Consider the following 14,511-nt stretch of genomic DNA (forward strand, 5'->3'; position numbering starts at 1 on the left):
AGGTTGGCAGGTTGGTTAATGAATCAAGCTATACTAACAAAGTAAACACCATGGCCTAAAAAAATTAGGTAGATGGGTAATCTGAGGTTTATTGGACAACTAAGGTTTAACATTAATAAATGCAAAATACTGCATATAGGCAACGTGACCAGACATCTCAATTTTTCAGGATTGTCCTGATTTTGGGTGTAATATCCCAGTGTTTCCCCCCCCCCCAAAAAAAAGGTTTCAGAATGTGGTTTTGCCCAATTTTCATGTAAAGCCCATTTTCTTAACTAAATATACAATGTTAAAATCATTAATATATAATTTTGTTAATTTAGGATGCCAATTAAAATTAACATAATAAATAGCAACACATACATTTACATTGCCAAAGTGAGAGGACCTTGTAATCATCAATACAGGTGTATACTCCACTTGCTCATGCACTACTTATTGACATCAGTGTTATTGTTTTCATAACTCAATCAAGCTAGTAGAAGATGCCTTTTATCATTATTGATAAAATAAAACAAATACAAAATAAAACAAATGTTTTATTTTCTCCCATTCAGTAAAATGCCAATGCATTTATTAGGGACAATATTCAAATCAATGGTTATCTAACAAAAAAGTTTATACTCTGGTACCACCTCTAGATCAAAGGAATTTACAATTAATCACATCCACACTGAATATGATAACTGTATTTAGCAGTAACACAAACTTTAACCAAGCAAATGCATATAGGAAGAATTTTATGCTCATTTAGAAACTGGGAAAGTAATTTTAAAAACTGAAATAAGGTAACATTAAATGTGATAACAGTGCAGGAACGTGGAATACATTTATCAGACATACCATTTAAACAAAATGAAAGGAAAGACAACCATTTAAAAAAATATATATAATACCTTAATTGTCTAGGATTGAGTTATAACATTATACAAAAATATATATAAAGGAATACAACTATAGTAAATGCTCATTTTATTGGACCTCAATTTAAAAGACTTGGAAAATAAAGTACTTTATCTGCTGAACCAGACTTTTCATCTGTACAGGAGCATGTGCCATGACAGTCACAGTTAAAATATCATCAATTAAACTCATTATGAATTAAAATATTTTAAAATAAAATAAATTTACCCCACACCAATTTAACTCCAAATAATCAGACAGAAAAATTAGAATACTGTATAAAGCTTTTTTGTTTATTTCATTTTACAGTCATGTTTCATCATTTGCTGAAACATCAGCAAATGTTTCTGTGTGGTGCAAAGTTTTCCCATTAGAGAACTACCTTCAACCAAATCTGACAAAATTCAGAGTTCTGTATATGGTTATAAACTTCATTAGTATGTCTTCACACTTTGAAATGCAGGTCATATTACCACCACCAGCAAGAGCCTGCCATTTCTTCAAGCCTCTACTCAATACAAGATTCACATCAGTAGAGCTATGCCAAGGAGGCAGCATTTTCCTTACTATCATCCTCTATAAGTTTGCCAAGTATGTTCGACATCAATAAGAATATTTTAAGGCCAGAGCCTCAAGAGAGTACTCAAAAGCTTTTCAGACTCTTAAGCTTTACCATAGTTGCCAGTATGCAAATGTCAAAATTTCAAGCTCTTCAATGCCACACAACTGAATAAGTGCAATAAAATATGCATTATTATATTTTTTATTTTACAGAGCACCAGTCTTTCATAATATTCTAGTAACTTCAGAAACTATATGCATTTATTTCAAATTTAACAGATAAATGCTATCAGCAGACAGAATAGGCCCTTATCTGCCCCCATAATGTCTTCTAACTTAAGATTTTACCACACACATGCAGGAAGATGGAATACATTTATCAGACATACCATTTAAACAAAATGAAAGGAAAGACCAACCAGTTAAAAAAAAACAGAAATACCTTAATTGTAAATACCTGATTAAACTGTTTGGGGCTTTAAATGGAGTAAATAAGCTAAACGCTAACGGCATCCTTACCTTTCTCGGATAACTCCTATTACAGGGCATAAATTTAAATTGAAAATTGTTGGTTGCAGGTTAGATGTGTGAAAATTTGCTTTCAGCCAGAGAGCAACTAATGCCAGAAAAACTTCTATCTTTTGGGGTTCTGTTTCATATAGTTGGTCTGAAAATTTTTTAAATTTTGAAAAATTACATGTAGTTGGTCAAGTTATATGAATTTCATATTATATTTAAAAAAGATTTGGATTTCAATGAGGAGAGATTTATTATTTTGAATTTTTTTTAATCTGTCACCTGTCAGTTGTCCATGTAAATAGGCATGCTTTTTCTCTAAAGTTAGCAACAAAATTCTTTGAATGCAATATCCTGAAAAATCAAATAGTCCTTTAATGGAGTTCCAACAGTGGGTCTCAAGATAACTGAAGCTTACACTCAGATTTTAGCAGTTTGAAGTATATGAGATGACTGTTCAAATAAAATACTATATAACTTTACCTGTTCTTCGCTGATGATATGAAGCCCATCTCTACCTACAATTTCTTTTACATCAGCAAATGATAATACCAAGAATTCTTCAGAATGTACCACTTCAATAAAATGCTTCTGAATAAACCTGTTTGTTGCCTCTACCAAAGATGAGCAGCCAAGTGTATCTGCAAATGCCCTAATACCTAACACATTATTTGGATGCAACCTATAAAGTAAATAAATAGATGTAATAAGCTATTTAAAAATTTATAAATACATCATGAATTTATTTTTTTTTCCAAGGTTAATTTTCAATAAAAACTTATATACAATCATAAAAAAAAACCACCACACATGTGGCTATATTAATGAATTGGCTATCTTGATTTTAAGATACCTAATACAACACATGCAAAATATGTCATTTACCCAGATGTGCCAGATTCTGTGATCAACTTGCCTTCAACACATGTAAAACAGGTGCACTTCAGGTTAGCATATATATATATATATATATATATTTTTTTTAGATAAGAAATTTTACTTCTAGTAAGGCTATAACTAATTTAAAATTCTAAGAGCATAATACATATAAAATAAACTTGACAGAGTAACACATTATTGCATAAGTTTGGTGTAGTATTCTCAAATTTAACTTAATTTAAATGGAAATCAGAGCTATGGGCTCAAAGTGGCAAGAGTGCTGTGCCTCAGGAGAAACGAATGATTTTCCTATGAATTATAGCCTTCCAAAATGTGCTGCATGTGCACTATTTTCATATCTATCTAGAACAAGACATGATAGAGTAAAGCAGAATGTGGTCATGTAAGTTCAGTGCAAAGAGTGTGAGGAAATTTGGCACTAACTCGCCGTTCTCATGGGCATTTATGACAGCTTAAACAATAAGGTGAATTCCCTCAAAGGATTTAAAATGTGGCCCATCAAGCTCTCAGTTGCCCAATGCCAGAACTTACACTTTTGCATTAGGCAACACAGCAATAATCCTCAAAGAACAATGTGCTGGTCCCGCAGGAGGTATTGTTGGTGAATATCATCAGAGAAATGGGAATTATATATTGTGCAAAAAAAAGGGTACATGGAATATGAACAGAGTATGTCTGCCATAGGCAAAAGTAGACTACTCTGCAGAGAAGATAATCATCATTTAAGGGCATAAAAGGTAATATTGTTGTACATGTTGGCACTAAGATATGTACAAAATAATGTAAAGTACAAAAAAGTAAGATATGTAAGATATGTTAGGCACTAAGAGTACAAAATCTGAGGCCTTAATAAGTACAGGATAATGCTGGGAAAAAGTTGTGATTTAGGATTAAATTTGAAAGTGGCTGCAATTCTGCCAGGAGAAAATAGGAGGGAGTAGTACATGTTGCAAATCTTGTCAATCAATTCTGTCGTGGAGAGCTTGTGTAAAGCTTATGTGCAGAATTTTTCTCAACATGGTCTGCATTTAAGTAGAAGGGGTGCAAGAACATTTGCTGATGCTACTGAAGCTGTGGGTCAGAAAACTGCAATACTGACTAATATATTAACTAAAGTTGCAAGCAGAAGCAAAATTGATTCTCACACTACTTCTAATTGAAACATGCAACAGCCTGAAAAGCAAGGTGTCAGGGATTGCAAGCCCAGCTGTGGGTTATCATGGAACAAGTAAATATATGGGCTGTGTTGGGTTAACTAAGAGTAAGAACACATACATTTATACTTATATGTACACTAATGTTAAGAGCACAGTAAATTAATTTGTTGGATTTGAAGAACTGATCAAGTTTTGAAGAGTTGATCAAATGCAGAAATTATAGGGATACTGGAAACATGGTGTCATTCAAACATAAGGGATGCAGAGTTTGAACATGGAGAGTACAATGGGTGCAAAGAAAGGACAAATGGATTTTGGGGGGAGGGGGGGGGGAATCAAGAAGCATATTATATCTAAGGCAATGCATTGGATAGCCATTGCAATATTGAGTCAGATTTGTGTGAAACAAGTTTGGTGTGAAATAAGGACCGGAAAATGAGAGTAGAGAGTGTTATAGATCTACTTGACTGTGATGAATATAACAACAACTATACAGAGAAATAGTGAGATAGTAAATCAGAATATCATAAAATGGGGAATTTTACTTTCCAGATATTGACTGGAACTTGTGAAACTGGTCACTCGCATATTAACATGACATTTGTGGATTTATTAGATGACTATTTTCTACAGCAATATGCTAGAGAGACAACAAGAGGAAGCAATATTTCTGATATGATTATCAGGAGCAATTATTCATTCATTAAGAATCTGCAGGTAAAGGACACCCACTGAGTGGCAGTAATCAGTGTGTGATGTGGGATTTACTTAAAGACAACTACGGTTAAAGTTAAAGACAACCACAACTGAAGGGAAGTGCTTTTGCAAGGGTAACTGCAGTGGTCTTGAACAGTTTTTAAATTCTATGCAGTGAGGTCAACTGGTGATGTTACCGATGGCAAATTCTAAATGGAAAGCATTCAAGGATGTAATTGTAGAAGCTACTAGGCTTTTCATACACAAATACTGTTCAAGGCTAAGACCCAAGTGGATGGCAGAGAAGAAAAATGCACATGATCCCTATAAATTATCAGGTGATATAGAAGCCTATAGTAGATATAAACTACCATAAGTTAGGCAAACTAAGGTAGATTATAAGATGAATTTGACAATGAATACAAAGAAAATCGGCAGAGACTTCTTTGTAGAATGAAGGGATTGAATCACATTGGTCCACTGATGTCAACTGTTTAACTTTTGATTATCCTGCGTCGGTTCTGAAAAAGTGAATAGGTATTTTACATCTAAATTCATACAAAAAATTCTTTAGGAAAAGGAATGCCAGAACTTTATAAAACTCTAACAGGGAGCTAAACGACTTTGTGATAACTGAGTGGAAAGTAAAAGAAAACTTGTTGAAGCTAAACATACTCATAAAAAATGCACCCGAGGTGGATGCGATCCATCCAATTATATTAAAGAAGGCAGTGAAGGACATAAGCAAAACCTTAGCCATAATTATGACAGCAATTCTGCAAATAAAGATAGTCTCTGTGGACTGGAGAGATATGTGAATGTATCCCCAAATTTGTGAATGAGGATCAAAAAAGGTGACACGACTAAATACAGACCTTTTAGCTTAACATCTATTCCAGAGAAAATAATGTAGTCACTAGTTAAAGAAGTAATGTAAAGTAGTACATATGGGAAGCAGTAACCCCATAGTAATGTATCAACTCTGTGGTACTACACTGACAGTGGTAGAGAATGAAAAGGACCTAGGGATAATTGTGCAGGCAGATATGAAGTTTTCTGAGCAGTGCAGATGGTCTGCAAGAGTAGCTCATGATGTCTTGTCAATGATATACAGGAATTTTTTCTAGCAGGGATAAGGAGGTGATTATCCCCTTGTATAAGGCAATGGTCAGGCAACACCTTGAGTACTGTATATAGGTCTGGAGTACTGTATATAGGTCTGGAGGCCTCATTTTAAGAAGGATGTAGAGCTGTTGGAACGAGTACAGAGAAGGGCAAAGAGATTAGTGAATGGAACAAAGGGTTGCTCTTACGAAGAACGGCTTAAATTTCGCAGATTACAGTGTTTGGAGACTAGTCACCTGTGAGGTGACCTGAATGAGGTGTATAAAGCCTTGAATGGTTTGAGCAAGCTGAATGCTGATGGGATTCTTCCTCTTGCTCAGACTAAGAACCTGAGAGTGCATAAATTCAAACTGAGTAATGCTAATCACTTTCAGGAGTCTCCCAGAATGTTTTGTACCAGTACGACTTCTGATCTAAGTCTTCTATGTGACTTAGAGAATCCAGTTATTCTCTATGATATAGTCTGAATCAGAAATGGTGACAACTTTCTGATAGTTGGTTCACCAACAGTATACAATTAAGAATGTTGGAGCATTTGGTTTTTAGGAGCATTAGCAACTAAAGCCATATTGCTCTGGGAATATGCGGTGGTCATTCTCTGACATTTCCGCATCCTCCGTATTTGGTGGTGACGGGCTCGAACCCTGGTCTAATCAAGAAGCATGTGCTACACACTGCTGCTCCTTCCCACGTGGCTACGGAGGTGCCCTTTTGGCAGGAGTAGTGCATTAAATCAATGATGGTGCCTTATTTTTTTCTCTTCATTTGGGCAGCCTCAGAGAATCCAAGAGTTAAGATTAGTAATAGTCACTGTTTGCTCTTTTTGAACTTGTAAGGGAACTTTCCCTTTTAGTTCATTTTTAATGTTTTAACATTATTTTTCACATAATGATGAAAAATTGAACTTTAATGCTATGTAAAATCACAAATTTTAAATTGTACCAAAGCTGAAATATCAGTGAATTACTAATTGTTATCTGCCAAATGAACACATATCCAACTCATGAAAACATGTGTTTTTGGTTTTTTTTTAAATCATAACTGTATCCAGTTGCATTATGATCCTGTAATTGTATTTCACATATGTTATTTATTTATTATTTTTTTTATTTATATTTTTCAATTTGAGCATTACCCCAAGAATTTGGATAATGTAGTAGAATTAATTTGCCACATTACTTTTTCATGCCAGAAGTCTAGAGCTTTTGGGACTTCTGTTTCTTTTATTTTCTCTATGAAAATGCTAATTAGGTTTATTCATTCTTTTGTTAGCTATGTCAATACAGTGTTGTGAATGGTTAGTTTTGAACATGAATGACAAAACCAACCTGAATTAATTTCACAATGTTTGCAATTTTTCTATTTTCATAAACACACATTTTAAAATAAACGGACTTTGAAAATAATTCATTGTTCTGAATTTTTTTGTAAAATTAATTAGGTTCATACAAGACCCAAAAATACTGTTCATAATGGAAGTCACCTTGACCCTGAAAATACTTTTGTTAGGCGAAATTTTCATTAAACCAGGAGCTTATAACATAATTTTACTGTACATATCATTCACTGGATGAAATAGTAGCACAACTCAAAATTCTTAATGTTTGAGTGATGAGGTTGGGACAGTGGACTCTACATTTATGCAATAACAGTACAGTGTGAGATCAATATTATCTCACTATGACACAAGTGTTGTTATGCCATCTGAGTTTTTACTGCATCGAGAAGCATCAACAGTGGCACTTCTTTAGTATGCCATACTGAATGGAGCATCATCTGTGTGCAATAGTGATCCTTTTTGAGTTGTGCCAGTATTGGAGTGTAATGCAATGCAAATTTCTTGTTGTAGGTCCTACGCAAAACAAGGGTAACTCTGCAACTCATTATTATAGAAAAATATTAAACGATCACTAAAGTCTGGTCTTAATATTCGTCCCATCACAATATATTACATTAGCTAGAACTGCCAGAAAGACAGGAAACCATTTCAGGTGAAAGGCAAGAGTCATTGCAATTTTTACAACCTGAAAGATTTTGCCCGACGCACTTCTGTGAAATTTAATGAAAATACTGATGAAGTGCTAGCTTTAAAGCAGGGATGTTTTATAAAATAAAACTTATTATTTTATAAAACATCATATGAACAGGATGATTATAAGTCAGTTAATGTTAAAGCTAGTAAAACAAGAAAACCTTTGGAGACATTTATAGATTTCAAATTGAAAAAAGGGCTACAAGAATTCCATTCAGATTTTGAAAAAGAAGCACAGTGGGCTCCACTGTTTGTTGAACAATAACACAATTCCCAAATGTCATGCAGGCTTTAATAAAAGTCTAAAAGTTAATTTATGGAAGGAATAAATTTTTCTAAGAATTACTTAAATTCTTCCATTTTGTTTGTTTGTACACCAATAATTACATACTAACTTCTTGTTCTTATTTATGCTGTACCACAATTATGTTCTCAAACATTAAAATGTAGTTTATACATGTTACTGAGTTAATGAATATAAATAAAGCTCTTGTTTAATTTTTTTTTTTTTTTTTTGTTCTTCATCCTAATTACCTTCCATCTTTAGGAGACTCAAGTCACAAATTTTGAGTGTTTGTGTGCAATAGTGGCACAACTCAAAAGGGGGGGGGGTTACATTTTCAAGTATTCTGGTTCCCCATAAGGGAATGTTGATCAAACCAGCCTAATTTTGAGTACCAGTGAGTATGATGAGATGAATCACAATATATTTCAACAATCACATAATTTCTTCAATTGTAAACAAACTAATTTTAAAAGCCAAATTTTCCTCATCGATTATCTCAGAATTATGATTTTGAAGTTATGCCACTATTGCAGCCAGTGAGCGATATATTGACCACAATGCAGCACCCACCTCTTTTTAAGGAATTCACAGCAAGCTTCTCTAACTTTCTGCAGCTGAAGAAAGGATGCTCCTACAAGTAAGGACTGAACATTGGTTGTATTGATTTTTACCTTTCCAGTGTATGCAAAGTTGATGAGGTCTTCTAGAGCTCTAAAAATATATAGCATCTCATGATTCATATGCATATACACGTATAGGGATATATGCAGTGTTCTCCCCAGGACCTATTGAATGGGCACACCACCATGTGAATTTAACTGACTGCCCAGGTAAAATTTAAGCGATTCTCGTGGTACCGTACGGTACTGCCCATTGATCTCGATTAATATTAATTCAAACATACTATGCGATCGAGTTCAATGCGACAGGAGCATATAATGTTAAATTATGCAATTAATTTTTGCTCTGGATTGCTTAAGTCGCATTTATAAATAACAGAAAATTTTATAATATTGCAAAGTATTATAATGCCACCCGGCTGGCAAAATTTTCCAGGGAGAACACTGATATGCATACAGCCATTGGAAAATGTAATATATGTAATGAGATAAGAGAGAAGCAAGCTCATAAAAAATAGCCAAGTAACTGTAACTTCAGAAGAAATAATGTGCAAAGCCATGCATAATAAAAACAAATTATGTACAAAAAAGCCAAACATATTCAGTACATCCAAAACAGTAATTAGCAATAGATATATATTTCTGATTGTTATCTATATTATTATTATAGTAGTTTTTTTTTTTTTTTTTTTAGTGACACCGGCTTCTGTGGCCATAATGCACCTCCCAAAGTTTTTGCATTTTCTACTCTGATCCAAGCCCGAGGTGGGATTTGAACCCGCGACCTTTGGGTTGCCAGGCAGGCACTTTACCCACCAGGCTTGCCCGGTCGGCTTATATTAGATAACAGTAATAAGCAGATAGGTACTGCTAATTATTTTTGAATACAATGAATGGTGCTAGCCCTTCATAACGTACCAATCAATATATTCTGTTAATAACTGACTTTTTATATATATAATTAATGCACTGCTGCCAACTTTAAACTTTCAAAAAGCCAGAAATCAGGTATTTGTAAACAGGAGAAAAACTGAAGATTTTTGCAACAAAACAGAAAAAGGAGGATTTTTTTGCAAAAAGCAGAAGTATTTTCTAAAAAACAGGAGACTTTTTGGAAAAAGCAGGCACTTTTTTAAAGTCCACACTGCACCAGAAATCAAATTTCAAATTAAAATATAGCCACAGGATTGTTTACCAGTAGAATTATTATTATTATTAGCAGTAGTGACATATGATGCAAGCGATATAAGTGATGTAACGTTCAATCATTAGTTTGATGCATTAATTTGATCTGCTATTCTCCATGAAACTCTATACACTTGTTACATTTGTGTGTGTGTGTGTGTGTGTGTGTGTGTGTGTGTGTGTGTGTGTGTGTGTGTGTGTGTGTGTGTGTGTGTGTGTGTGTGTGTGTGTGTGTGTGTTAATAACAGGGTTCGCAGTCCAAGCCAACCTTTTGGCAATTCCACTGTGTATTCACAAAATCATACAAATAAAAAGTATATAAAAAAGAAGACAGTTTCTGATCAGAAATGTATTACACAGATTGTTACCAAATAAGATCCTAGCAGTTCCTCAAGCTGCTGCTTCATAAATATATAGTAAACTTTGTAAAATCTGGCATTTCAGAACCCAGAATGCTTTAAAATTTGGCACATATCACAAAAAAAAAATAATAATAAATAAATAATAATAAATAAAATAAAAATAAAGATTATAATAATAAATAAAATAACATTTTACAATGCGAAAGTATTAAGAAAGAAATCCAACAATCACATTTGTCTTTTAAGAATTCATGGGAAAAAAAAAGAATGTGACTTTTTTTTTCATAAGATATTCTTGCAAGACTATCTTATTGTTTAATGTTTTTTGTGGACAGCAGGATTTAAACTGCATACATAATGCAATGGTCTTAACTCTCATGGAAGAATAAACCTGCCTTTGCCCTAGTATTGCATTATTTTAAAACATATGGCTCACTGATAGATTAATTGGCCATATGCTTAAAAGAGATTGCTGATATTCTGTTTTAGTATTAAGTGATCACTCATCAGATAGCAGGGTCTCTAGTAACAAAATGCAAACAAAACAGTTGTAAAGAAAATGCATGCCATGAGCTGTCATGTGGTATACGAAATCTGAGTGGTTTTTTTTTTTTTTTTTAAGTGGCACAATACTAGGGCAGCTAATTACAAAGTCAAGTTTGCTCTACCATGAGAATTAAGACAATTGCATTAAAGTCATTGTGCTCAACCTTCATAGTTTGAGGCTTCTGCCCCAAACTAAACTATGACCACTGCACGCAGTTTAAATCCTGCTCACAAAAACGGATGAAAAGACAAGTCATTACAAATGTTTCCAGATATAAAAAAGTTTAATTGCTTGTGCTTATTATTCACTAAAATAGGCTCCTCTAACACTACCAAGCACTAAGTATATCTCTCTAAAATGTAGAAAAATTTTAAATTCTGGCACCTTTCAACCCACAAGGGTGCCGGATTTAGAGTTCACTTTAGTATCGTTCCCTTTTCTATTTCTTTTTAACTTTAGGCAGAGAAATAAGTCAGTCAGGTGAAATCATGAATAGGGAAGGGAATAATCTTTTCAATTCAAGATGGGTTAGACCAGACTTTTGCAAAAACAAGAACTGATTTTTGTTGCACAGCAGTGCACATACATCTTCCAGTCACAGCTTCCTGAGGAGGAGTTGTGGCCACCAACAAATTCCTTCAACTGCATCGATCGTGTGCTATACAAGCAGCATCACCAAGTGTCATGTCCAGAAGTTCACTGATCCCATCCTTCCACCTAGTTGCAGGTCTTCCTCTGCACCTCTTCCCCTCGGTTTTACCCTCCATTATATTCTTCAACAGAAAGTTTTCCCTTCTTACTATATGACCGAAAAACTTAAGTTTTCTTTTGATGATGCTATGAAGAAGTTTAGGCCTGCCAATTTTATTCAATATTCACTCATTTGTTCTTCAATCCAAGTAAGAAATACGCAGTATTCTCCTGTAACACCGTAGATTTACCGTTCTTAACTTGCCGCCATTGTTATATGATACGTTATATCCCGAACTAGACAGTGTTAGCTTAGTATAGTATAGTATATAATATCAATTAATCAGTAAAATTTATTAATCTTGTTAAACTTCTTTGTCAATTAAATTATACTTTTAACTAAATACATATAACGACTTAGATTTTACAAACGTAACATAATTAATTAATACATAACTTGATACGGAAGTTATATAACAGAACTCAAAGATAATACTTGATACTGAAAAAATATATAAAGATATAGTGTTACAACTGCATTGGGATACAAGTTTAGGATTATAATTATGTACTGAAATTGAAATTTTATTGAAATTCAATCGAAATCATGACTCAGACCACAGTAGCAAAGCAAAAGGCTCAAGCTAAATGGAATGCTGTGGCTCAGGGGAGAACTGAGGAGGCAGTTGCCCTCTGAATCACAGCCTTTTAAAATGCACTGCTTGCTTGATGTTTGTTGAGCAATCAGGTATGGGACGTGATATTGCCAAAGGAGATGACGGTGTGTGTGCACGATGTAAGGAGTGTGAGGAAATCAGGTGACAACTCAGCATTGTTATGGGCCTATATGAGAGCTTGAAGGACAGGGTGGATGCCCTCAAAGGATTTAAATTGAGGGGCCCATCAAGCTCTCAGCTGCCCACATCAATGCCAGAGCTTGCACTTGATCATCACACAACACAGCAGCAACCCCCCCCCACAAGGCAGAATGCACTGGAACCACAGGAACTAGTAGTTGTTGATGACTATTGTCAGGGAAACAGGGAACATGCTATGTCAAAAGGATAGGTGGAACAAGACCAGAGTATGTCTGATATGGGGAAAAGGTTGATGACGTAGAGTGGATATCATCTTTTAAGGGCACAAAAGGTGATATTGTTGTACATGTTGGCACTAATGATATTAAGAATAGGAGACCAGCAGTTTTATTTAACAAGTACAGGTCACTGTTGAAAAAAAAAGCCATGAATTAGGGTTGAATTTAAAAGTGTCTGCAATTCTGCCCAGACATGATAGGAGGGAGTATATGGTGAGAACCTTGTCGATTAATTCGGCCCTGGAAAGATTGTGTGTGTGCAAGGCTCAAGGAGTAGAATTTTTTTCACCCTGGTCTGTACTTGTTAACAGGAGAGACTGCTTCTACAGGGATGGGATAAACTTAAATAGAAAGGGTGCAAGAATGTTTGCTGATGCTATCGAGGCAGTGTTAGGTGGGTCGGAAAACTGATAGCTTGGGGGAGGATACAAGGACTAATAGATTAACAGTAGCCACTGGCAGATGTGAAAGTGATTCTTGCACTGCTTCTATCGGAATGAGCAGAAGCCTGGAAAACAGGATGCAGGGTATTTCCGAGGCTGCTGGGAGTCATTGCGGTACAACTAAACACATGGGCTGTGTTAGGATAGCTAAGAAGAGAAAGAGGTGCATGTATACTTGCGTATACACCAATGCTAGGAGTTTGGTAAATAAATTTGATGAATTTGAGGTATTTCTCAAAACATCAAAGACAGATATTGTTGGGATATCAGAGACATGGTGTCATACAGATATAAGGAATGCAGAACTGGAATTAGGGGAGTACAATGTGTACAGAAAGGATAAACAGGATAGGGAGTTATGCTATTAGTTAAGAAATACATAAAATCCAAGGAAGTGAAGCCAGTCAACATCGCTGGACAGTGCAGTGTTCGGTCAATTTGGTGTGACATAAGCATTGGGAGATCAAAATTGAGAGTAGGAGTGTGTTATAGGCCTAATGACTCTGATGAGTATAATAAAAAACTGTACAGGGAAATAGAGTGGGCCAATAAATCAGAGAGTCTTATAATGGGGAATTTTAATTTCCCAGATATTGACTGGAATTTGTGGGTTGGTTGGTCACACACACGCACTAGCAAGGCTTTTGTGGATTTATTGGATGATTGTTTTCTACATCAGCAAGTTTGGGAGGCAACTAAAGGGAGTAATACTCTTGATCTGATTATCAGTAGTGATTCTTCATGCATCAAGAATCTGCAGATAAAGGAACAACTAGGTGGCAGTGATCACAGTGTGCTGAAGTTGGATTTATTCAAAGAGGTAACTACCATCAGGGGTAAAGGGAAGGGTTTATGCTTTCGAAAAGGCGACTACAGTGGTCTGAGACAGTATTCAAATTCGATACGGTGGGACCAACCGATGATATTACCAACAGCAAATTCAAAATGAGAAGCATTCAAAGAATTTATCTTGGAAGCTACTAGGCTTTACATACCAACTAAGAAATATTGTTGTGGTTTAGGCCTAAATGGATGTCAGATGAACTAATGAGACATATGGCAGAGAAGTAAAATGCATGGGATACATATAAATTAATGGTTGACATGGAAGTCTATGATAGATATAAGCTGGTCTGTAACCAAGCCACAAAGGAAATTAGGCAGGCAAAGGCAGATTATGAGAAATATTTGGCAAAGGATGCAAAAAAAAAAAAAAAAAAAACCAACAAAGAGTTCTTTAACTATGTAAACTCTAGAAGAAAAGGGATGAATCAGATTGGTCCACTGGATAATGATGGTTCAACTGTCGATGATCCTGCTCAGGTGGCTAACCAAGTAAATGAGTATTTTGCATCTACATTCAGGCATGAGGAGTTATTTGGGAGATGAATG

General features: G+C 34.9%; 1 protein-coding gene across 2 annotated transcripts in view; it reads right to left on the minus strand.

The window, feature by feature from the left end:
- Positions 1–14,511, minus strand: part of KLHL18 (Kelch like family member 18) — an 86,983-nt gene that overhangs the window by 51,523 nt on the left and 20,949 nt on the right. For both annotated transcript variants that reach the window (XM_090380614.1, XM_090380615.1), the window contains exons 3-4: positions 8,747–8,887; positions 2,464–2,662 (exon numbers count right to left, since the gene is read on the minus strand). In XM_090380614.1, coding sequence (XP_090236740.1) covers positions 2,464–2,662; positions 8,747–8,887 — 340 coding nt within the window. The remainder of the gene's footprint in view (positions 1–2,463; positions 2,663–8,746; positions 8,888–14,511) is intronic.

The sequence above is a fragment of the Mastigoproctus giganteus genome, chromosome 9 (assembly GCF_048544385.1).
Source record: "Mastigoproctus giganteus isolate SK-2022 chromosome 9, ASM4854438v1, whole genome shotgun sequence".
NCBI classification, from domain to species: domain Eukaryota; kingdom Metazoa; phylum Arthropoda; class Arachnida; order Uropygi; family Thelyphonidae; genus Mastigoproctus; species Mastigoproctus giganteus.